Genomic DNA, 24,846 nt, shown 5'->3' on the forward strand with positions numbered 1-24,846 from the left:
AAGGATTTTTCGTATGATCTATCAACCTGATTAATGTGCGTGTACCTGGATGCCCACACAAAATCCGAAGTTCCTTTTGATGCTATTGCTCCAGGCTTTTCAATCATGGGAATTTCATTCAACCTCAAAATCAGTGGCTGTTCCTCTTTCTGTATGTAATTTAACAGTAGTGTTGTGATCACCCTTAGCCATAATCCTCCAGTGCTGGACTGTCCTGAGGACTTCAGCCATTGTTTCATCCCTAATGAATCTATTTTATGTTGCACATGTTTTCCTGAGTTCCTTTATGGTAAAATAAATCTGGTGCTTTTCACTCCTGCAGCTTACCTGAGATCAGAAGAAGGCAGTGTTGTGTTTTTTGGCAGCACCTCCACAGGCCTTGCAGCAGCCAGTGCTGTAACATGAACGTGCTCCAGGTCAATCAATGCTGAAATGAACTACTTTGGTGCATAAAATCAAATATAACCAATTCTTACTAGGTTTCTTATAAGTGGAACCTAGTGATACATGAATGCTGTTGTTTTTTTTGGCCCAGGGTTCCAGATTTCGTGCGGGAGAAGCGCTTTGGGAACTGGCTGAAGGACGCTCGAGACTGGGCCATCTCTCGGAACCGCTACTGGGGCACCCCCATCCCTCTGTGGGTCAGCGAGGATCTGGAAGAGGTGAGTGAGGAACATGAAAGCTTCCAGCTGGCAAAACCCCTGCCTGTACTTGTGGTTTGCTTATTTTGGTGTCTCTTTGCTGTTTACACGTTGTAACAGCAGATCTGTATAACCCATCTATATGTGTGTAAGAGGTGATAGATCTGTGCATATTTATGGGTGCATTTGTGTACCTGTACAGGTATTCTTTGCTTGTGCTTGACAACTGCAAGCAGTTTTTCTTGGTTTTTACATTAAAATTAATCTTGTCTTTCCCAGAAGAATTTGCAGTGATGGCAAATCTAAAGGAAATAATAAATGCAGTGAGAAAATGGCAAGGAGGAGATTTTTTGTTTTTTTTTTTCAAAACTCCTTTAAGTCTGCTTTTGATATTCTGGTGGTTGGTTAGTTCAAGCCAAATGAGTTGCTGAAGGCATAAAAACAAGTCCACCACAGCAGAACAGTGAAGATACATATTTGTAGTGCCACAAATGTGAATGTAGCAGACTGTAAAACTATGAATCTAGTGGAATGATGAAAATGTATAATGGTAGTGCTAGAAATGAGCTTTCTCAAATTGTAAGGTACCCTGCATTGGTAGCATAATGTAGAGGGCAGAAATGAACACTTAACACAATTTTGATGGTTTTAAAACTCTTTCTGAAGGTAAAGTGGGTTTGTATTTTTTATGTGGTGTTTTCCTTCTTCTTTTTTTTTTCTTTTTTTTTTTGCATTGGGTTAGTTCCATTAGATACACATGAAAAGCTTCCCTCATGCTGGAAGTAGGAAATGGTAATCAGTGTCAGGGTGTCCAGGGAAGGTAAATACTGATGGCAACATCCCAAGCCTTTCTTTTTCTCTCTCTTGATTTGCAAGTTTTACTCTTCATTTTAGACCTGAAAGACCTCGAGTAGGAAAACATCTGCTAGAGAACTATTTTATGATCTTAAACTTGCCATTGCTTAGATGTGCACCATAAAGCATTTTTTATTTTCTTTTCAGTGGGAATCTTGGTAGGCAGGGAGATATTGGGAGAGGGAGGGAGCTACTCCTGCAATTAGGATTTAAGTATCTAAGAAAGCCTTGGCATTTGGAATCTATTTGTGCTGTAAGTGTGTTTGTAAATTACTGACAAACCAAGTGCTTCTGTCTCTCATATAACAGTTTCGTTTGAGGACTCACAATTTATACACACTTTTTTCCACATTCATCCAACATTGCTAAGTCTCTTGTTTGATATAACAGTTTCTGTTAGGTAATAAAAAGGCTTTCAGTGTTGTGGCTGAGTATTTCATTCCACAGCTGAAAAAAATTGTGTAAAGGTTTCATTACTTCCACTCCTTGACTCCAATATTTCATTTTCTGTCCAGTCTCCCCATATCTGTATTCCTGTGTGTACTGATTTTTTTGCTTTTGTAGGTTTGATTTGTTAGATTTTAATAACAAAATGATGTCTAACTTGGAAGATTGACCTTTCCTTTGAAACGAGCTGCAAATATTCCTCAGGGCTCGGTGTTCTGAATAATGATGGAAATACCAACAGGTCTATTATTTCTGCCCATAGATATTACACATTTCTGTTTGCTCCAGAGACTGAATATTGTGCTTCAATAGCTGAGTACAGCTTCTGAACAGAGCTAAATTTCAAGTTAGGTTTTTTTTTTCTTTTTAAATATTCTCTCTTTTTGTGTGTGTGAGATATGGCTTGAAAAACAAATAGGGCTGGAACTGATGTGGAACTTAAAGCCTAGGTGACATCTGCTCTCTCAGAAATGATACTCCCTCAGAATTCCCTGACTCCAGTGTTACGGCAGCCTGGTGTGGGATTGCACAGCAGCCTCTTCATGCCTTGTTCTCAGAAGAACACTTTGTTGCATGCAATTATGCTTTGCATATTAAATCTTGGAGAAGTAATAACAATTCCTTATTTAATATACAGTAAGGTGAATTAATTGGTATTAAAGTGAATTTTATTACAGATCAATAACTGGTTTTGCACAGTTTTGTTTTAGTTTTCTTTTAGCATAATTATCAGGTAGAGACACATAATGGAAGTTAAATTTTGAAGCTTGTGTTTATTGCCACATTTTTGCAGACAGTTTATCATTTTAAGCTTTCAAATTCCAATGATTTCCTCAGTGGAGGAACACATCTCATTTAGATTAGATAATAAAATTTTTTAATATAACGCCCAAGTTGGTAAAGCAGATATGGGCTCATTTTATAGGACTTGCATACAAATTATAATGTTCACAATTCAGTGATGTTCCCTGATCATTTCCTGGCTTGTCACCCATGGTAACCCTGCCCTGGGCTGGGTGCCCTCAGTGTTGCCCAGCAGAAGGAGAGGGCTCTGGCTCTGTCTCCTGAGGGTGCGGAGACCCCTCCAGGTGCATTTCTGGGCCACTTCTGGCTGACTGTAGCAGTGATTTCTTCTCCTGTTTAATATTCATGGGATGCTTTGTGGATCTCTGACACTGTGTGGGCTTCCTGTGGGCACTCCTTGCTCCTCAGCTGTGCTACTGGGCAGAGCTGAAATGGCAAACCCACAAAAACAAACATTTTTATCTAGCAGGGACTGCAGGGCTGTGCCACAGGAACGTTGAGATCCATGACTGCTGCTGGATGGATTTGTGCTCCTCTGGACATGGATAATCCTGGATCTAATGTTCATTTTGTTAGCAGGGGTTAACCTTGACCTGTGCTTTCACGTTAGGTCTTGGAGGTGCTGACACAGCCCATCTGCTGCAGTCTGAGCTGCTGTTAGATGTTGGTAGAGCTGCTTTTGTAGCTGATGTGAACCATAAAATGGAGGAGGAGCAAATGCCTGGCAGGTAGAGGAGAGGGAGGGCCCGGGCTGTTGGGGCAGCCATGGCTCCTGAAGGGATGTACCCAGAGCAGGAGCTTTAATTGGGGAGCATCAGCCTGTGTGTGCTCCTTGTAGAAATGATGGGGTGCGGCCTAATGAGGCGTGGAATTTGATTAGCATCTGTTTGCTGCTTTCTCCTCTTGCCTATCAGTATCTAAGAGCTCCCCTTGGGACAGAGGAGCTCCTTCCTTCTGCCTTGGACAGAGGCAGTCTTACTCAGTGGGGGAGATCTGTGTTACTCTGGGGGTTGGTGGATTTTTCATGTGAACTCCGGTTTATTTTTCCATGAGTGATTTCTGGGTGCAGTTCTGCATCAATATTCAGAATTTTGCTTTAGCATTGAAGTACTTGTTCAAGAAGCACCAAATAATGAGCAGCTTTTCTCCCAGAGCTTAGTGTGAAAGTATATTCAAATACAAAGGTTCGTGAAGGTGAAGTAATTGGTATCCAAAGGCATTTTTTACCCATTTCTCTGTTAATACCTTTTCTTCCTCCAGCAGTGCTGAACTAAGCACCTGCTGCTGCTCACTTGAGCCTGTGTGTTTACTTATGAGGCTACACGAATGAAGAACAGATCTGGGTTAAAAATTGTTGATGAAGATGTATTTTTACCTGGGATCAGGCCCCTCGTGTAGTTTGTGTGCATTCTGCAGGCTCTTGTACCTTGCTAGTGGAGTCATTGTCCTGCCTCACTTCCTACAGAAAAAAAAAAGACAGATAAGCAATGAAAACATCACATTTCCAAAGTACTTTAACAATAGCAAATGGTAATTAGTAATGCAGATCAGCACTTGGATCAGACTGGGAAAATCATGTCTTAAAACCCAAATCAGACTGAGTTTCTGTCTTTTCTGTAATTCATGACTTTTTTTTGGAATTAAATACACCAAAACCTTTCAGTTAGTCACAATTTCCATGTGTATACATATGCATATGTGTAAGACTAGCTAAAGGAATTGAGCAGTGCTCTGATTTTTTGTATCTTAAGAGCAACTTCAGAAGTTACTTCATGTGAAAAACGTCTGGCCTATTTACAGCTTCTTTATGGTGCCACATTTAACTCCTTCCCTGTCAGATCTGTCAGACCCTGGGGTTTTTCCATGGCAATTCTAAATGGGAAGGATGGCATGTGGGACAGCATCTCCAAAATCAAGGCCTGTACTGCAGCTTGTGGCTCATGAGTCCTGCCAGATGAGAGAGGCCACAGGGCTCTGGGAGGGCTCAGTTTGAGTAAAACCTCAAGGAAAAGAAAGCTTTGCTTTCCTGCTTTCTCAGACAGTTTTTCAGAATCATTATTTCATGATGTCAGTGCAAGTCTGGTGTGGAAGTCAGCATTTTTCTTAATAGTGTGTTGATGCAACAAAACCAAGAAAAATCTTTCTTAGCAACCCCTTTGGTAGCTGTGACACTTTCTTCACTTGTACAGTTTTGTCTACCTGGGATGGAACACTTATGGATAATGAGTTTTAGGGGTGGAACCTGGGATCTGAAACTCCTGTTTGTGTAAAACTCAGTCATTTCAGAGGTTCAAAAGTCAGACTTTTAAGAGGTTTTTGGTTGTATCTGGTTTGGAGAAGCCCCCTCCACCCCCAAAAATCCCACATTTTTTTGATAACGTGGCAAGATGCTGCTGCTTCCAAGTCTCCAGTTCTTGTAACATGAATTGTATTAAATCAGGGCAGTGGTCTTTAACATCATTTGAGGAAGGAGAGCCTTGTACAAAATTTTTATTGGTTTTTTTCAGCTGTGTCAACTACTACAAGAGATATTGCAAGTCTCCTGTCTGACATTAAAAAAAAAAATAGCTGTTGTGTACAAATAACTGGCTAAATTTCTGTAATTTCTCCTACAGGTGGTTTGTGTTGGTTCAGTGGCAGAACTGGAGGAGCTGTCTGGAGTGAAAGTGACGGATCTGCATCGAGAAAGGTGGGTCACAGAGACTCTCCACTGGGTATTTGAAATAGATAAGCAGACATAAAAAAACCTTGGGGTTTTTTTATCCAAACCCTGGGAAACAGATTTAGGGAAGAGAAAAGCTGTAACAGGACTTGTAATTAACACATAGAAATTTTCTTTTTTTCTGTTGAAAAACACTTGTTGAACAATCTTAATACAAAAATTACAGAGATTGTCAAAGGAAATGCTTTGAAGGACCTTTTTGAAAAGTCATTCAAATGAAAGCCAAAACTGCTGTCATCCTAATATACCAGCATGACATGAACTTCTCCTAGTGTGGTTTTGTGGGGGGTTGCTGGGTGTTATAGATGGACAATGAGATAATTGGCTCTCGCAATTAAGGGATGAATATTGTGTGAATATTAAGAAAAGCTTTAGTGATGTAAGTTATGTTATTATAGTTTAGATGTCCTCTGTTCTTCCCATAGTTCCCTTCCCCCCATATTTCTGCCATCAGACAGCCTGGGTTGTCTAGGACAGGTAAAAAGGTGTGCACATGTGCCCCTTGCATGGGGCAGCTGGGAATGGAAAAGCTTGTTGCTGGGGGGGTGTGGCACGGCAACACCTGATCTCCAATCACTTTACAAGAAAGCAATCTCCACCGATAAACGGCAAAGGAGAGCTGACTGACAGACCTTGGGAGGGGCCTGATGCACCCCAAGGGGTATAAAAGGCAAAGCATCCATCTCGAAGAGGAGCCAGCCACGAGGGCAGCTCCCAGGCCTGCTTTTCCTTACTTAGTCCTTCGTTAAGGTTATATAAACCTTGCGAATTTGGAAAGCGAGCGGTCGTTTCTCACGCGGTGTTTGTGCCGCAGCATTGACCAGCTGAGCATCCCGTCGCGCTGCGGGAAGGGCGCGCTGCGCCGCGTGCCCGAGGTGTTCGACTGCTGGTTCGAGAGCGGCAGCATGCCCTACGCCCAGGTGCACTACCCCTTCGAGAACAGGAGGGAGCTCGAGGACGCCTTCCCTGCCGACTTCATCGCCGAGGGCATCGACCAGACACGAGGATGGTAATTTCCTGCCATTTATTATGTCAGGTGTCTTGGTTTGAAAAGACAGCTGTCTGCTAAGGAAGGCAGGAGCTCTCCCTGAAATAGAAAATGTGAATCCCCTTCCTCCGAATTACTGTAATTTTTAACTTAAGGGGCTCTCAGGCAAAGATATAGGGGTAGGAATAACAGTTCTTATTAGGAAAATTAAAAAATACAAATGCAATAGTACAAAAACCAGAAAACAACCAACTGACAGAGCCAGAATACGCCCTGACCCCCCTGTGTTTCAGGGTGGTGGCAGCAGTGCCATTCCATGGGGGCTCACCCTCCTGCAGTGCCAGCTGTGCTTCTGCTGGAGCAGGGTCCTGCACAACGCTGGAGTTTTCCTCTGGAGCTCCAGGGCTGCTGGAGGTGGGCCTGGGCTCCCTCTGGGAATGCAGTGGGGCAGAAAGCTGCTCCTCTGGGAATGCACTGGGGCAGAAAGCTGCTCCTCTGGGAATGCAGTGGGGCAGAAAGCTGCTCCTCTGGGAATGCAGTGGGGCAGAAAGCTGCTCCTCTGGGAATGCAGTGGGCAAAGGCTGCTGTGCTGTTCCAAGGTCAGATTGGATCCAGGTAGGAATGCTTGGCTCCTCCCCTGGGCAGAGCCTCTCCCCATGGGATGATGGAATTGTCTCAGCCATGCAGGGACACTCAGTGGCCATGGACAGCAGAGATCTCCTGGAGGGAGGATTGGTTGTGACAGAGATAAAGAAAACTGCCCAATTAGCAGAGGGTAACTGCCCCACCTTTAACAGATGCTAATTGAATACACACCCAGACACCAGGTTATTGCCCTATGTGTAATACTTCAATGCTTTGCTATCTACCTTAATAATTAATATATTTATTTAACAGCATTTTGTGATTAATTTACTTCAATACTTTCATGGCTTTAATGCTGTACAGATAACTTGACTGTTTCTGTACAGGTAGGTGTATAATTCATTTTTTAAACTAAAATGCAAGGTAGTCTAAAGCTTGGTGACAAAAAAAAGTTGTTGTAGAAATACATTATTAGCAAGAAAACTTCCCAGCTTTTATGGAAGTAGGTAATAGGGCACATTTTTGGCCTGGTAATCTCAACAGCTGAATGATCACAGAGCTGAAGGTGAATTGATTGAAATGGAAGTCAGTGTGTTGAGGATTTGAAGCCAATGTAGAGCCTGGTAATTTTTACCCCAAGATTAAATTTCAATTTTGGGTTTATGTGAGTGCAGAAAAAATTAAATCAAACCTTAGGTTGTTTAGATTATATATTTTACAAAAAAGTCAAAGTTTTTAGCTGTAAACTGCATCTGCTGCTTTCACTCTGGATAAATCCTTTTCAATCATTGGTGAAAAATTTTGTCTGATTTTCTGTGGTTAATGTTCTCATACATACTTGTATGCTACATAGCTTTAGTTCTAGCATTGCAAAGTGTTTAGTCCATGTCTGAAGTTTGAGGTTGACTCTGAAAATTGACAGATTAAGATGAATTTTTGTGTTTTCTGGATTCGTGACTGTGTCCAAGCAGAACTTTTCCATCCAGTAACTTGAGGTATTAGAGCTAAATAAATTCCTCTGGAATACAGTTGGCACTTCTCTTTGCCCCCTCCTTTACCACCCCCCCAACAAACCAAGCAAGCAAAGCAGGCAGGATGCCAAATACAACTAAATTTCATGATTGTAGTGAAATGTCTTCATTTTTCAACCCCTTAATTGCGATGCAAAAAATACCTCAGTATACAATCAAATACTGTTGGGTAGCAAAAGGAGAATGAAAAACTTAATTTTCCCTCTTTATTCTTTTTATCTGGAAAAAAATAGAAAAGTACTTTTTTTTTCTTTTTTAATGGAAGCACTCAGGATGAAGACATTTGTTGTGTGCCCTCAGACTTGTGTGCCATAGTCCGGGTGCAAGAGGAGGCTTTCCCTTTTCAGTCTGGGGCAGATTGTTTTTTTTTTTTCTTATCACTGTAAGAGTTCCTGGGACTCCTACCCAGAGCCAGGTGTGTTTCACCTGTTGTGGTGGGAAGTCAAAACACCTGCCTCAATTCCTGCTGCTCCCACTTCTCCCAGGTTTTTAATGAGCTGGAGCTTTGCCAGCAAGTGTTGGGTGATTTGTAGTAGAGCACTTCTGATTTGTGAGAGACAGAAGGAATTAAGATGTGAGGTCTAAGAGAACAATGAGCAGGTGAGTTCTGAAGTGTTGGGAGCACAGGATGTGATTTGTATTTGGCACATCCTGTACAGAGTGTGAAGACTGAGAATGGAGATTGGTTTTGTGTCAGGTCAGAGACTGCAGCGGCTGTGAAGTGAGGACTGGGAGGTGGGGAAAGGCTCAGGAGGTGCAGGTCTGGTGGCTTCTGCTTCACTCCACAGAAGAGGAGAAAAAAAATCAAGGGAGACAAGGGGAAAATTAATGTGACAAAGGTGATTGTCCAGGAAAGTGATATTTTTGATGACTTTCTGCATGGATAGAGAAACAGCTGAACTATATTTGTTAAAGCCACAGGACAAAATCTTAGAGTGGCTGGGTTGCAAGACCTGGGTTCCAGGCAGAGTGGTAGGAAAGGCTCTGCCTCTGTATAGGGAAATGTGGCAAGATTTGTGTTCATGGTCAGAATGTGGTGGCCCACAGGGAATTCACAGCTGGAGGGTTTGGCATGAACCACAGGATCATGAATTTACCCACACATATTCAAGAAGAAAAAGAGAGAAGATTCCCTCTCTGTTTTCTCCTTGGTGGAAAGTAGAGCAAAGGAGTGAATTTCTGTCCCTGTTATGGCCTTTTTGCTGTTGGTTGAGTGACAGGTATTTATCTGCAAGGACATACCTAGGAACAGTCTTGAGATTTGGTGACTGGAAGGTGAAGCAGCAGAGGATTTGAGGAAGCTTTCAGGAAACAAATGTGTCTGTGGACAAGATATTTCAAAAATAAGGTGCAGTCAAAAAAAGACACTGCTTTAAAATATTCTGAGTGAATGAGGTGAATTTTAAAACACAACCTGAGGAAGAATTAGAAGAGATCCATCAGAATATGTGGATCACAGGTTTTCAGAGACAGTCTTGTAGCTGTCATCAGCTAAGGCACCTTGTGCTGAGGCTCTTTGGGTTTGACAATTTGAACATAAAATTTGTGATGTATCCTTGGATCCTTTTCTTCAGTGCCCACTGTCTGCCTGTACAACTTGCCTAATACAGGGAATTAGGAATTCCTAAAGAACATTGAAATCTCTCCTAGTTGGTTCTGTTTTGTGCTTTTTACCTGCAAATTCAGGTGCTCTAATAAGAGAAGTCGAGACCAATTTGCAGAAAGTGCTGGGAGTTTGTCAGTGAGGAACTTTTTAGTAAGTACAGAGGAAAAACTGCTGTGTTTGTAATAAACTTTCAGCCCTGTAGGCTTGAGGTGTCAGTCACCTGAGTAAACAGTCAGATGTTTGTGTTTAGGGGTTTTCTTAAGAAAGTTAAAAATCAAGACAGAGATTTTGAATGCAAATGTTTGTGTGCAGGTGGAGGAGTATTGGTTAAAATTCATGAAATTAAACTGCAGTTTAATAAAGAGGATTTGCATCCTGCAGTGTGAGTTGAGGTGATTTTGAGAGTTAGGGGCCTGTCTGAGATAAACATCAGAGTTGTCATGGAAGACACTTAATAAATGCACAGAGCAACCTCTGCAGAGGACCCTCAAGTGTCAGAATAATGCTTTTGCAATTATAGGCTGCTTTTTGATAAAAACAACTTTGGAACATACAGATGGATTTTTCACCTCCCCATGAAGTGTTTCTCCACTAAATCTTCATGCAAATACATAGTTCTGAGACATAACCTCCTGTGCCTTATTATAGCTTTTTTATAATCACCTTCTCTCTGAAGGTTGCTAAGCAGTTGTCAGTGTGATGCCTGTTTTGAACCAGGAAAGCTGTGGCCCACCCTCCAGTTACTTTCTTAAAAGTAATTACCAGCAGTGCAGTTCCAGCAGCTCACACAGCCCTCCTTTGGTGAAGGCTCTGGCTCCTGAGTGTGAAATTATCACATCATCCTGTACTTCCACTTAATTTCCCAGATATAATCATATATCAGCCTGTGAACAACAGGTGCCTGTGCTTGCTCCAGCACTGATTTCCAGTGTGTCCAAGTTTATAGAGTGACTGTAAACACAGCAAAAAGAATGGGCAGGAATCACTGCTGCCCTTTGTTGTGGGAACATTCTCTTATTTCCTAGTGATGGCTGATTAAAGCAGGCAACCACAACCTCCTTCCAGTCAAACCTTTGGCAGGATTGGAAGGAGGCTTCTCCCATTTTTGGTAACTTGCTTTTATACTTTTATACTATGTTCCATTGTCTGTCAGGCTGAACACACAATAAACACACAAACACACACAAGTATGCTGGTCCTGAGTGCTCTGTTTGGTCCTGACTGATGTCATGCTCACAGCTTTGCAGTGAGCAAGCAGGAAACTTGTTCAGGGGCAGAATTCCCTTTTTTCTACTAAAGAGGGAGAATGCTGCAGTTTTCTTCCTCATGATCTTCCTAATGCTTCCTATTTTTCTGCCTTCCTGGACTAGTAGATCCCAGCAGAGCAAACAGCATGATATGCTTCAAATAGGAAGATCTACTTTCCATAAGCTCCTCTTCTGACTCTTTGCCACATAAATGTTCCTGAGACTTAAAATTTATCTTTGCTGGAGGAAAGCAGCATAATGCAACATTTATTTTGTAATGAAGACATGCAGGCTTTAGCTTGGTGTATTTATAAAGTCACATTTGTGTTGTCTCTTGTTCCAGGTTCTACACTTTGCTGGTGCTGTCCACTGCTCTTTTTGGGAGGCCTCCTTTCAAGAATGTCATTGTGAATGGCCTTGTCCTTGCCAGGTTGGTGTCAATCAGCTCCTTCCTGAGCAGGTTCTTTTGTCAAAGAATGTTTCAGATAAGACCTGCAAATTGTAAATGGAATGTGAAATGGACTTTGAAGCTGTTAAGACTTGCCAGGGTGATATCTGTGCTGCAGGAGATAAGAGCATCTGAGAGTGAGAGGCTCACATATCCCAGCATCTGCTGCACTGGGAGGGTTAGTCCCTTTCCAGCAGGGTTAGTCCTTCTTGGAGAGAGAAGATGAATAACAAGAATAGGAAAGAAATTATACCTGTTATGCAGAGTAAAGGGGATGATAAATGTAGTTTTAGATGTAGTTTAAAGTTAATTATATTTGTTTCCCTTTATTTTTTAATGAAGCTTTGCCAGTGGGCGGGAGGGATCAATTCAAAACAAGTGCATCTTTCCTCAGCTTGGGTAGGAAGGACAGATTTCCTGCTTAGATTTGTAACTTGGGAGCCTCTTGGTTGGGTTTTGGGTTTTTTCAGTTGTTTTTGTAGGTTCAACAGTCCTACAGAAATGATGTGCTAATATATAGTTACATAGAATTACATCTGCGCCACCAGGAACATACTAGGACAGAAAAATTGAGCTGGATTTGAAGGGCCTTTTTCCTTTATCCATTAAAATAAGTGTTAAAAGTGTTAGAAGAGTTCTGTGAATTGATGCCTACGTTCTGATGTTTTCTAGTGATGGCCAAAAAATGAGCAAAAGGAAGAAGAATTACCCCGATCCGATGCACATTGTGAACAGTTATGGAGCTGATGCACTCAGGTAGGGTTTCTCTGGTGGATGTTCTGTGGGCTGTGTTGGCTCCCTGCTCATGGCAGATCCATACCAAGAGGCTGCTTGTGGGGGGTTTGACAATTAGCAGCAGGAAGAAAGTTAATTTTAGAAGCTTCTAGACCACTGTGACAAAAGTAGCTGCAAGAGTGGATGAGTCTAAAAAGTGGCAATAGATGCAGTGCATGTCTCCCTCCCTAAAGCCCAAGGGATCTGCTTCTTCCAGCACTGATGGTCTGAGCTGAGCCAGTGAAAAAGGGAATAAAATATTTGATAACAACACTACAAGGTCACTTTTAAATCATTGGCTTAGAGAAGGGTCTGTGCATAATGCACAAAACATTTGTCTCCTGTTTGCACTGTACATTTTCTAGAGAGAAAGTGCTTTGTTTTTGTGGATGTAAGTTCATCATTTGCACCTAATAGTAGTGGCACCAGAAGAGCAGAAGTGGAGCAGCCTAATATGTGTAGATAAATTGTCCTGGTCAAACAGAGATTAAACACAGTTCAAGTGGTTCATTAAAATTACAGGAACACATGAAGTAATTACACAGTCACTTGGTACTCTGGCTTGGTGCACTGACTGCATGCATCAGGTGGTACCTTGAGGTAAAAGTACATAAAAGACATTTTAATAACTGCAGGAATGCACTACTTGGGCATTTCTCTAGAGCCCTGTAATTCTTGTGCATATAAGAAACCCTGCAACTCTCACACATTATGTGTTACAGCTGCACACAGAACTGATGGGCTGAATGGAAGCTGAATGTTTATTGGGGAAGATGGTTGTTGCTTCTAGATAATTTAACAGAATCAATGTGAAGCTCTAATTGTTACAAGCTTCAGCATTTGAAAGACCTAGTACATATTTACAGTGGAGAGATGGGTGGAGTTCTTACCTTTAATCAAGGTTGCTCTTTACAAATAAATAGGGTAGCACTGAGTTGGTAGCTGCAATGAGAGTGAAAAGCGTTGGAGTTACTCATACTGGAGATTTTTAAATCATAGGTGATGTTTCTGTTGGAAAAAAAAAAAACCTGCCTTTTTTATAAACAAACCAAAAAAAATCTCAAACACCAGAAGTTACACTTCCATTATTCATGCTTTTTTTTTTTTTAATTTCTAAGAAGCTAATTCATTTTTCTGCCAGTGTACTCATTCTTTAATGTCACATTTATTTATACCTACACCCACACAGAGAGTAAAAAAGCATTGCAGCCTGGGCTCATTTCTGGAAGGAGCTCTGCAATTCAGTTCTCTGCCTTTTCTGAGGTGCTTGATGTTCTCTGTTTATAGCAAAAGCTACAACTGAGGTTTTTTCCTTGGCACCGTTTCCCTGCAGAGTTACTTTAGCTTTTGCAGTACACAAATATATATGTATATTCTAACTCCAGCTTTGAAGTATTCTCAGCAGTAGCTTGATAAATAGATCAGCGGAACATATAGATATGAGTTGGTGAAATGAATATGGAATTGAGTAGAAAGGGCAAACAGCAGAAATAACAGCACAGTAAATTTAACATCCCAACTTGAGGCTTCATGAAATTTGAATCCTGAGTGAAATCTGTTAGAAGGGCCAAACCAGCTACATTTCAGTATTGCTGAGACCTGGACTGGTGACCTGTCCAAGCTGAGCTGTGTCAGAAAGAATTTGCTGGTCCTGGTATTTCCAGCCTTTGCTTTCCTCTGTCCTGGGGTGAGGATTGCTGTTAGAGGGGAGGAGTTACATCCTCCTCTCAACCTGGTCTTCAAATGCAGAAGAAATAATGCAACAAGCTGCTAGTTCAGAGGGGTGAAGAGGAGATAATTCACTTTTTTCTCCTGCATTGCCAGCAAACTCAGTAACACTGGCTTGATCTGAGGAAGGTTTTATTTTCTGCCCAGTGGGTCACTGAATGGCTGTAACTAAACTGATGGAACTCTGGTTTTCTTGTGGGCCTTATTTCTCTGTCCATACAATAAATGTGTCTTTGAATTGGAGTAACTGAGGAAATTACTCTTCTTGTAACATTTACGTATTGTAAGGCAGGGTAGGGCTGCTTTATTAAAACAAACAAACTCCCCCAAAAACAATACTAAACCACCACCAAACTGTGGCACATAATAATTGTGATAGAAGGAAGGTGTGGTTTAAGGATAGACCTAAATTGTAGTGTAGTTTAGGACTTACTAGTTCATTGCCATTAATTGTTCTGTACTTCTGTAAGTTTATAATTTGAATTCAGGTATGAATTCACTCGGGTGCTCTTCGGGGTTCCATTCCCACCCAAGCCATTCTATGAATATGTGTTTAAAATTTTTTTTTGTTTTGTTTTAATCCAGTACTGAAAAAGCCCATTTCTGTGCTGCATTACTGTCTGTTTATTCTGGCAGCTCTATTTTTATCTATTAGTTTTAATGCAAGAAGCCCTCTCTCCTGAAGAATTTATGGTCTGATATTCTTGAATGTGCTGTGTCAAACCCCATTAAGATTTTAAAGCCTTCTAAAGGAAGTGCCTGTAAAGTTATATTAGTTTAAAATCATGATTTTAAAAGGTTAAATGTGTGAAAAAATGGGTTAATAAATTTGGATTGAAAGATGCCACAATCTTTAAAATGAAAAAATGTTTGGTTTGGTTTTCATATTTGAAAAATTAAATGAAGTGTATCTTAATCAAGTTTGTATTCAAGTTTTCTTGACACCTGAGTAAGGCCTGGTTTCTCTTTGAGTTAACTTGATAGATTCCAGTTTATTTCTGAAGACAGAATATTTGGGGGAGAAGGTGGGATAAAGCATAAAGGTGGTTTTTTTAACTCAGAGACAGCAAAGAAGCTGAGGGACATTTCTGTCCTTTGTGTAAGTAGTTGGTGTCACCTGGATCCTCTGCTTTGGTCCCTCAGAGCTGCCTCTGGATATAATACAATTTGTATTGTAGGAGGTACATCCTTTGTTACCTTTTGGGACTGTCTTTCAGAAAATGTTGATTTCTGCTCTTTTCCTTGGGTTTGCCTGGTTTATTTTGCTCCTTAGTTCTGCCAAAGCTTTTCATAATTGAGGAGGTGAACAAGATTGAGTGGAAAGACACTGGGTAGTGGTTAAGGAATTCAAAATATTACCAAAACCAGAGGTACCATCCTAAAGATGAGCCATGCACTCTCTGCTTGTTTTATACTGTAATGGCATCTGAGCATGTGTTAGCACAGAGAGTAAAAAAGAAAATTTCAACTCAAATTCTGTATACAGCATCCCATAAAAACTCCTGGAGGAATTACTAGTAAATGGTTTTATGTTCAGTTTGTTACATGCCTACAATACAGCCATCTTTGGAGTTTTTCCTGTGAAACCCTATCAGTATGTGCAGTTTTAAGGTTTGAAGTATTGTGCTTTTATTTTGCAGGTTGTACCTGATCAATTCTCCCGTGGTAAGAGCAGAAAACCTGAGGTTTAAGGAGGAGGGGGTGAGGGATATCCTGAAGGATGTGTTCCTGCCCTGGTACAACGCCTATCGCTTCCTGGTGCAGAACGTTCAGGTCCTGCAGCACAAGGTACAGCTCTGGGGGGCTGAGGGCAAGGGACTTGCTGCTTCTTCAGGGTTCAAGGGAATCAGCATTGCAGGGAAATTCAGACTGGAAGGGAGGTCTGCACTCTGGAGGTTGTCTGATTTTTACCTCCTTGCTCTAAGTTAGATCAGGTTGTATATGATACTTGCTCTTAATTTGTTATTTGCTGTTTGTACCATGCTTTATAAAGCTGTAGTCCCCTGCATCTTTCTCTTCTTGACCAAACTTATTAAACAGAAAGGAGGAGAGGAAGGTGAGGGACTGCCAAGACATGACAGCTCTCATTTCTCATATTAGAATGCTGTTGAGTCCCTTTTACTTCACATCTGTGGGATGCTGCTGCTGCATTCAGACTTGTGGAATTGGAGTTCCAGACCTGGTGTTTGTGGGGTCAGGGCACACTGAGCAATTACCTGCTGCTCCTCACCCCCTGGGAACACCACTTAAAGCCATGTGGGGATCCTTCTGAGATGTCCCTCCTGAACCTGGGTGGGTTTTCCTGGCAGTGTTTCCAGAGCAGGTGGAGGCAGCAGTTCCCACTGATCCTGCTTTAGTGCTGCTTCTTTTTCTTTGCTGTTCCTCTGTGTGGTGAGGTCAGCACAGCCCCTGTCCAGCAGGATCTGTCACTTGGGCTGCAGGTTCCTCTGCACTGAGATCAGTGCTCAGCACCACACACTGAGCAGAACTGCAAATCAGTCAGCAAAGTTATTTGCAGTAGTGGCTGCTGTGACAGTTTCTTGAGCTAACTCATTTACAGGAACTTTAATTATGAATCTGCATTAAAATGCTTAACTTGGGAATACTCAGTCCTGAATACATTAGCCACAGCAAGGAGATTGTCTTCTGTAACATGACAGTAATTTTTTAAAAAGTTATATTTAAATGCAACTTAGAAAAAAGATTCTGAAATGGAATGGAAAGAAAGGCAAATCACAAAAGCAATAATGCTTTAGACTTGTAGATTACATTTGAAGTCTGCTAAAAATGCTGGATGAATGACAGGAGTTTCTACACTTTCAGTGTGAAAGCAAGATTAAAATTTCTTTCTTATAGTAATTTTTCATTAAAATTGAAAATTTGATGTGTATTTTATATAGTTTCTATTGAAACCAATTTTAATATTTCAGCTGAAATTAATGACAGCAGGTTTAGTGCAGACTTTTATGGGAGAGTGGGAGCTAAATGAAAAGTGCAAACCTTGTAGTACAAATGCAGTTGCAGCCTGGCCACTGTGAAAAGCTGTCATTTGACTCAATAAAGGCAGCTGAATTCAGAAATCAGTACAGTAAACAGCTGACTTAAACAATTGGATTTATCTGTTTTAGCAACCTCTTTGGGGAAGAAAGTTTGCTAACTCCAGATACTGATATTCAACAAGTCTTTTTTTTTAGGATCCCTAGACAGCATTTATCAGACAAACTTAGATGTTACCCACAAAATACACTTGTTTATCTTGTGTGACCTTTGAATTGTCTAAAGTGAACTTTATAGCTTTTTGCTGTGATCCCATTAAATCTTGCAATGTCAGCTCAATTGGGGATGGAAGACCCCAGTGGAAAATCCAGGTGCTTAAGGAGATAGGTTTGGTAATTCAGCAGATGGATTTTTTTCTTTCCAAATAGTGAAATCCTTCCCATGCACCATATTAGGCAAAAGAATGTGGTATTGGATGTGATAATGCTTAAATTAGAATTCATGCACAGGTTTAAGCAACTTCATCATTGTGTTCTGCTTCCTGCAAGAGAGAAAGTAAAATCCCAGTGTCCTGGATCAGGTATAATAATGACTTAATGCTTACTGTAATTCCCCCTTTAATTGTAGTTGGTTAATAACTGCTGACCTCACACTGGGATTGTTCCTCTTCTGCATTTCTTTCCTATGAATCTTCTTCTTTATACTATGAAAGTGGATCTGTAGTGTCTGGGTTTAATAATCCAAAAAGATTTTTTCATCTGGGCTCTGAGGGAAGGGAAAGTCTAAAGGCTTTTAAAATCAGCTGTTAAATACTTTTTGTAAATTAAAAAAAGAAAAACAAAAAGCTGTTTCCAGCCTGTTGTAAGAACGTGGAAAAGAGTCATACATGGTCTTGCTTGCAAGGCCCTGCAGAAGCAGCAAAGTGATGCCATTTTTCAGATGGCTGCAAACATCAATGCTCTGGAAAGCAGAAAAAATGCATTGTGTGCATGTTGGATGCTAAAAATTCCACCTATTTTTTCATTCATTTTACATTCATCTGTGTTTCAATGTGTTGAGATTGTCCCATGTTCTTAAAAGAGTAATGGTCTTGTTTCTAGGCCTGCTCTCCAAAGAGAATCCATCTGCATAGTGAATTCCTTAGAAATGCCTCAGACCTTCCTGGATGAAGGAGCTGTGTAAATTCAGGGATCCTACTCTGTGTCTGGAGGCTGGGAAGAGGATTGGTACTGCTTTTTATCTGCTTTAACAGGCCCAAATCGCCAGCCTCCTTTGCAGTTAAAGGTGGTGGTGAGGCAGCAGTGAGACAGGTTTTCCACAGCTCCTTCTCTTACATACCTGTGTCTGGAATTTAATGTTTGCTGGTAGGAAACCAGTGTAACTCAGGGAAGATGCCAAAAGAGTGGTAGCTGACAGGTAATTGGATATAGAGGTTTGATTACATACCCTGATGTCTTGGAAATGTGCTTTGTGTTTTTGATGATAGGATGAGGGAAGAGAATTCCTTTACAATGAGAACACAGTTAAGGAGAGCAATAACATCATGGATAAATGGATTCTTTCTTTCACCCAGTCCCTCATCCAGTTCTTCAAAGCTGAAATGGCAGGTATGCATTTTTGCTCAGGGGGTCTGGGGGTGTTTCATGTTTCATTGCAGAACTTTCCTTTCCACGCAGAGATTCCCAAATTCTGTCAGAGACTTTGATAAAAGGAAGGAAATCTTTTAGCAGCTACCATAATCCATGGAATGCTTCTTTCATGGGTGTTAAGTCAGATTTTGCTGTGCTTGTTCATGAGATTTCAAAAATGATGAGGCTTTTTTTGTCACAGCTAATCCTGTGAGCTTGGTGATGGAGCTTGTTGCTGTAACAACGTCTGCAGTGCTTGGAGCAATTAATAATATTATAATAGTCACTGAAAGACAGCAGTGAAAAGGAAGCCAAATAGAATTTGGAGAAGCTGTAAAAAAAGGGATAAAATGGGCAGTGCTCAAGTCAGCTGAATAAAATAATTTTGATGGGTACATGAGCACTGGCAATAAATTTTTCCCTGGTATAGTTCCACAGAGAAGGTTTCTTTGGAATCATGCTGTGGGAGTGTGTGCAGCAGAATTAGGATAAGTGTATTAGGATAGCTGTAAGAAGATACTGTCCAGTTTTTTTTTCCTGCATGTTGTCTTTTTCATCATCCCATACCTCTTGATGCTCACATTACATTGGGACACTTAATTGCAAAGAGGAGATGCTGCAAGAACCCCCTGAAGTAGTTGATAAACTTGCAGATGGGATTTGAAGAGGTTTTGGTGCATTTGAGGGCACTGGAAGCCCAGATACTGGAAAGAAGATGGCTTTGGTCATTGTCACTCCTGGTCATGAATGAACAAATAACCCCCCTCAATGCCTGTGATCTTAAGTTACCCTCAGAAGAATTTTAGAAGCCTTGGGCTTGGGAAGGAAGGTGTTAAGTGGGATACCAGGTAATAAGGAAATATCTAAATGCCAGATGTGAGTTCAGCAGGACACAGGACAGTCCTGCACTGCACTCATCTCTTGCTTTCCCCCCTGACTGATGTGATGGTCACTCTCACCAAGAGCAGTACAGTTTATCTGGCTGTGACACCTGAACCAGCTCATTTGGTACAAGCAGAATTCATATGAGCTCATCTAAAAACATTTCATTAAAGGAAGAAAAAATCCTCAAGCTACCCAACCTAGCAATATGATAAAAGTTGGCTCTCATTGATGAAAATATGGCTTGCAAGTTGTTGTCCTTGAAATTTGATGATGGTTTGTGTTGAGTTTCATGTGTTGCCAAGCAGAAATAAGCAGAGCCTATGCAAGTTTATGTGCTGTTTGTGAAGAGGAAAATACTCTGAGGGACAGCAGAAAATTCATTTGTGTGTTTGTGAACCTGGGATCGTGGATCAGTGCATGGTTTAAACAGAAATATTTGTAGGAAGGTGAATATGGGGACAGAAACTTGAATTATCTGCTCTGGGCTTCTGAGAGGAAGATGAAGCTGACAAAAAAGGGATGTGTCAGTGACCATCTTTATAAAGTAAGAAGATCCTTCCAAGCAGGAGAAGAGAGTTCCTGTTGGAAAATGATAATGCAAAGACTTCCAAGGCAGTAGTGTTGGTAGGAAATTCTGTTGTCTTGTATTAGATGAAGATAACATTGTGTGCTTATCAAACGAGTGGCAGTCTCATGTGGAAGGGATTAATAAACAGAATTTTCCAATTTATTTTTCTGCATAAACTCTGGATTCAGTCAGGCAGATCTTAATGAGATGAAGTGAATTTGTGTACTGTGACATGATACTCTAATCTTTTTTACAAACATATTTTGGGATTTTTTTTTTTTTGAAAATATTTTCTACTTCGTATCACTTCAAGTAGGAAAAATGTTAGGAAGAGACAAGGGAAGATTATAATGGTGACTGGTATGTCAAATGCTTGAGAAAGGAGATAAATAAAATATAAATTCCTGCAGCTGGAGGTCATGGGGTGTAAGAACACACAGATTTGAAACAGGCAGTGCTGGAGACCCCAGTGACCAGGGAAATGCTGCAGCTGGGTTCTGCTTCTTCCATTTCATCCAGTGCCGTTCAGTGGAGCTGAATTTTACACCCAGCTCCTGCCTCTGGAAAAATGTTTCCATTAAGTCCAGCTTATGGTAATTCTGCCCCAGTTTGTCCTGGCACTTGGAGAGGTGGCAGTGTCAGCCCAGGTGGGGTCAGTGTGGGATTGACCTCACCTGGATGGGCTGAGGGGCAGGGAAGGGGCTCAGCCTGTGCCCCCTCCAACTCTGGGTGCTTGAGAGAGCCTGGAAAAACTCCAGAGAGAGGGAAGAGCTCTCTGCTGGTCCTGCATGGGGAGAGCTTTGCCTTCCAGGAGTGTGTGCAGCTGGAGAAGAGGAGGCCCAGCCCCATTCCCAGTATTCGTGGAAAATGGCACAAGCTACATTGTGCTGAAAGCTGATGTGTTTCAGGGATGTTAATATTCTGTATTAAAAATCAATAAACCTTATTAGGCTTTTATACAGTGAAGTGTCCAATACAAGCACTTATTTTAGTAAAACATCTTTTCTCCTGGTGACTGAAATGAAAAGAAGTGTGTAGTGTCTCCATGTACATCCATGGCTTTTTCCTGAGTCACAAAAAAGCAGATTTCACAATTTGGTCACAGCTATTGAGAACAGAAATGCATTTTTACAGGTTAATACTGTATTTCTTGTTAAAGATACACTGTTCCTGAAGGGTGGGTTTTTTGATTATTTTAAAATTTGTTTATATCAGCTTTCCTAACTAAATAATGCATAGCTAGAGGAATACAAATTTCCCCATAAATAATGTCTTCCCCACCATGGTGTGAATCTTCCGGGCATTTCCTTTTTAGGTTTAAATCCCAGTTCTTTGCCTTTAAAAACACTTCTGCTCTACAAAACACAGTGAAAAGTGTGGTGGAGCTTTTAAAGCCAAGATCCATTTTACTCAGTAGCTGCTTGATTAATGAAACTGCTTCAGAATGGAGCTCAAGAAGCTCTTGGCTTTTAGAGAAGTTAAATAAAAGTTAAAGTTTTCCTTAGAAATTTTCCTTAGAAAATTGAGTCCTGTGTAAGGTGTGTCCCCCTTATCCCCCAGTTTTCTCAGGAACAGCTGAAATTTGTTTCCTTGTTTTGTAGTGATGTTGGGGATGACCTTGGTGCTGGCAGTTTTCCATGATTTCAGTTACACAGAACTTGAAAATACAGCTCTGTTTATCTCTTACCTCATCAGCCTCGCTGCTACTTCACATTTCAGCTTACCCTGTTACTTAGAAAAATAGTGGAAAACTGTAATTAATTCAGGGAGACTTGGTTGAAGTAGGTCTCATTTTGAATCTGCTGAGCAAAAGGAGGAAGCGTTGGCAGTGATTAAGAAAATTTTATTTTCTGGTTCTGCAATAATTTCTGTTCAACTTGCAGTGCCTTGGCTGTGTTTGCAGCATGTGCAAATGGAGGATTTGCCCAATCCCCTGCCATTAATAGTCTCTTATCCACTATCCTCTTTACCAGTCAGATAAAAGCATAAGGCTCCCATAATGTCTGTTTGTGTGGGATTAGGGAAGCAGTTTGGGAGGGGGGAATGTGTTTGTCTTGAGCATGAAAGGGATGCTGTGCATATTCAAAATACAGCTGTAAAAAGAGCAGTATTTGGTCATTTTTTAGAGCTTTCTGCTGTGTTTAACACCAAGGCTGTAAAGCATGATGTGGTTTCTAAGTGAGGAGCTTGCAGAGGGCAGATTTCACCTGCAGGAACCATTTTCCCTTGCAGCTTACAGGCTGTACACGGTGGTGCCCAAGCTGGTGAAGTTTGTGGATGTTCTGACCAACTGGTACGTCAGAATGAACCGCAGGAGGCTCAAGGTAGGGATCAGCTGCTCACTCCTGCCCTGGCAACAAAGTCCTGGCAGTCCCTGGGAATGGCATTCATGGCAGCTCCACACAAGATCTTGGCTTTAAATGCTGTCACTTTGTGCCTGAGAGTGGCACAAAAATTAACTGTTCTCTCTCCTCTCTGCTTTGTGGGAAAAACCAACCAAAATGCCCAATAATTCTGTTACACTTGCTCAGTGGAATTGACCAAAGTTAATACAGTTTGGAAAACAATTGTATTGCATTAAGATAGGAACCTTTTGAAGCCTATTGAAGAGCATTTCCTGATCCTAAAATGGCTATTTTTCTTGGTGAATTCTTCCTTTAGGGCGAGAATGGGACTGAGGACTGTATTATGGCCTTGGAAACTTTGTTTAGTGTCTTGTTCTCCATGTGCAGACTCATGGTAAGGGAATTACACCCCACTCTCAGTAGCACTTTAAAGCAGTTAATAGAAAAGCACCTTTGTGTAGCACAGTTCATTTTCCCTTTTCTTTGCTTATCTGCCCCATGGTAGTAAAAAGAAGGCCTGTATCACCTTATTGATAAGGACACATTATAATTTCTTCCCTGATGCCCAAAAATAATATGTAAATATCAGGCAGGAGGTAAATAAGTAGTCTGAATTCCATTATTTATTTCAGTCTGCATTTTCAATAACATCACAGTCGCAGACACTGTGTAAGCATTGTTTTTGCTGAGCTGCCCTTATGTAATTCATGGTATTACTGATTTATAATGTCCAAGCAATAAAGGAAAGCTGGTGATTGAATGCAACATTACAGGCACCATATACTCCATTTATCACTGAGCTGATGTACCAGAATCTGAAAACACTCATTGATCCAGCCTCGGTCCAGGAGAAGAACACTGAGAGCATTCACTACCTCATGCTCCCCCAAGTCAGGTAAGAGGCAGCTCCTAGGTGGCAAAATTGGGGTTTGGTCATTTGTCGGGGGATTTTTGTTCTTTTTTGGGGTTTGTGGGTTTGGGGTTTTTTTTAAAAACTTTTTTTTTAAACTTGTGTTTAAAACTGCGTAACAAGAAACCAAACTGCTTTAATAAGGTAGATATGCCTTTGTCTCTGAAAAAACTTTAGGATGCTAGTGAACATGTTCTTTTCTATGAGCACAGAATGTTTATATTTTCATTAAAAACTGATGAATTTTACTCTCTTTGCTGTAGGAGAACATTTCCCTTGCAGTACACTTCACACTTCACCCTCAATTTTAGCTGGGAATTTTCCCTCCATATTTAGGCAGTAGATTGGTATTAGCTTAAAGGACTGGAGATGGGAAGGAAAGCAATTAGGAGGAATCCATGTTCCCAATTCATAGTATTTTCCTTTGGTGGGCAGGAATATCCTTATTTACTCCTCAAACTGTATGTTGGCTCAAAGCTGTAGTGCCTAACTGTGAAAGGCCCTAAAGGATCAGAGAGATCACTGGTATTGCAGTGGATTAAGTTCCTGCAGCACTGTCTGCTCTGGGTATCCGAAAATAAAAGAAAAAACTTGCCTTCAGCGTTGCAGCTCAGTGTGAAAACCCTCAAGGACAGGGGACGTCACCTTGATACTTTACAGTTTAAAAATTTAAGCCTTCTCTAATGGTGTATCTTTTTATGGCTGCTGCATGCTTTGAGGAGGGTGTATGGTCTTTGTGAGAGCTTTAATAGTGAGAGTTACTGCAACAGGGAGCTGGAGATTGACATAATGATGGTGCTGATTTTCTGTTCCCTGGGCAAGTGCTGTGAAGAATATGTAATCAAGGAATGCCACTCTCATCAGGGAGCTGCCAGGAATAGGATTGGGCTCCTGTAGAATGGAGTCAGGGAAGGATGGAGAGCTGTTTGCAGGGACTCAGTTCAGGCATGGGCGTAGCACAAGCATTTAAAAGTGGCTTAGTCACTCTTCACTGCAGTTAGTGCTGACTTGCTGCTGCATCATGCAAATGTGGGATGTATTTGAGGCTTGCACCACTCTTCTCTGTATTGCATTTTGTTTGGGTTTCTGTCTGTTACTAGTTTGTGGAATTTATTGGATCCCCTGTGTATCAGCTGTTCCCTTGTCCCATAGAAAAAAGCCTTTTCAAATCCAGAGTATTGTTAGAGTTTCACCTGGAGTTGCAAAGCACATCACTGCATTTACTTTGAAAACTTTCTGATACAGCATAAGGACAATATTGTCAATTAATAGGAATAGAGATTTTTGGATGCAGTTACAGAAAATACCACTTTACAAGTATGAGGAGTGCAGATAAAGCTTAAGGACTTGGCCACTTTCACAGCTGAGCTTGTCTCAACACCTGTGTTAAAACCCCACCAAGGTCCTGGTTGGTTGCTCAGTGTCTGAACAGATGGGTTGCATTAAATTTTGTGGATTTGCATTCAGTCTTTGAAAAATACTCTCGTGTGTTGTGGCTCTGCAGTGTGGTTTGGTGAGACTGAAATACTGTCACATAATCCTGTATGAAGCTTTCTGGGAACAAAATGTTCCATCTTGTAATTTCCACATTTCCAAGCTGTTGGAGGATCATCCTCAGGGACTGGCTTTTGGAAGAG

At 41.1% G+C, this 24,846-nt stretch overlaps 1 protein-coding gene across 4 annotated transcripts in view; it reads left to right on the forward strand.

Annotated features, from left to right (window-relative positions):
* Positions 1–24,846, forward strand: part of IARS1 (isoleucyl-tRNA synthetase 1) — a 92,826-nt gene that overhangs the window by 45,557 nt on the left and 22,423 nt on the right. For all 4 annotated transcript variants that reach the window (XM_053989263.1, XM_053989265.1, XM_053989262.1 and 1 more), the window contains exons 15-24: positions 536–662; positions 5,363–5,436; positions 6,284–6,478; positions 11,270–11,356; positions 12,047–12,130; positions 15,517–15,664; positions 18,360–18,480; positions 22,187–22,278; positions 22,616–22,693; positions 23,073–23,194. In XM_053989263.1, the coding sequence (XP_053845238.1) occupies positions 536–662; positions 5,363–5,436; positions 6,284–6,478; positions 11,270–11,356; positions 12,047–12,130; positions 15,517–15,664; positions 18,360–18,480; positions 22,187–22,278; positions 22,616–22,693; positions 23,073–23,194 (1,128 nt within the window). The remainder of the gene's footprint in view (positions 1–535; positions 663–5,362; positions 5,437–6,283; positions 6,479–11,269; positions 11,357–12,046; positions 12,131–15,516; positions 15,665–18,359; positions 18,481–22,186; positions 22,279–22,615; positions 22,694–23,072; positions 23,195–24,846) is intronic.

The sequence above is a fragment of the Vidua macroura genome, chromosome 13, assembly GCF_024509145.1.
Source record: "Vidua macroura isolate BioBank_ID:100142 chromosome 13, ASM2450914v1, whole genome shotgun sequence".
NCBI lineage: Eukaryota > Metazoa > Chordata > Aves > Passeriformes > Viduidae > Vidua > Vidua macroura.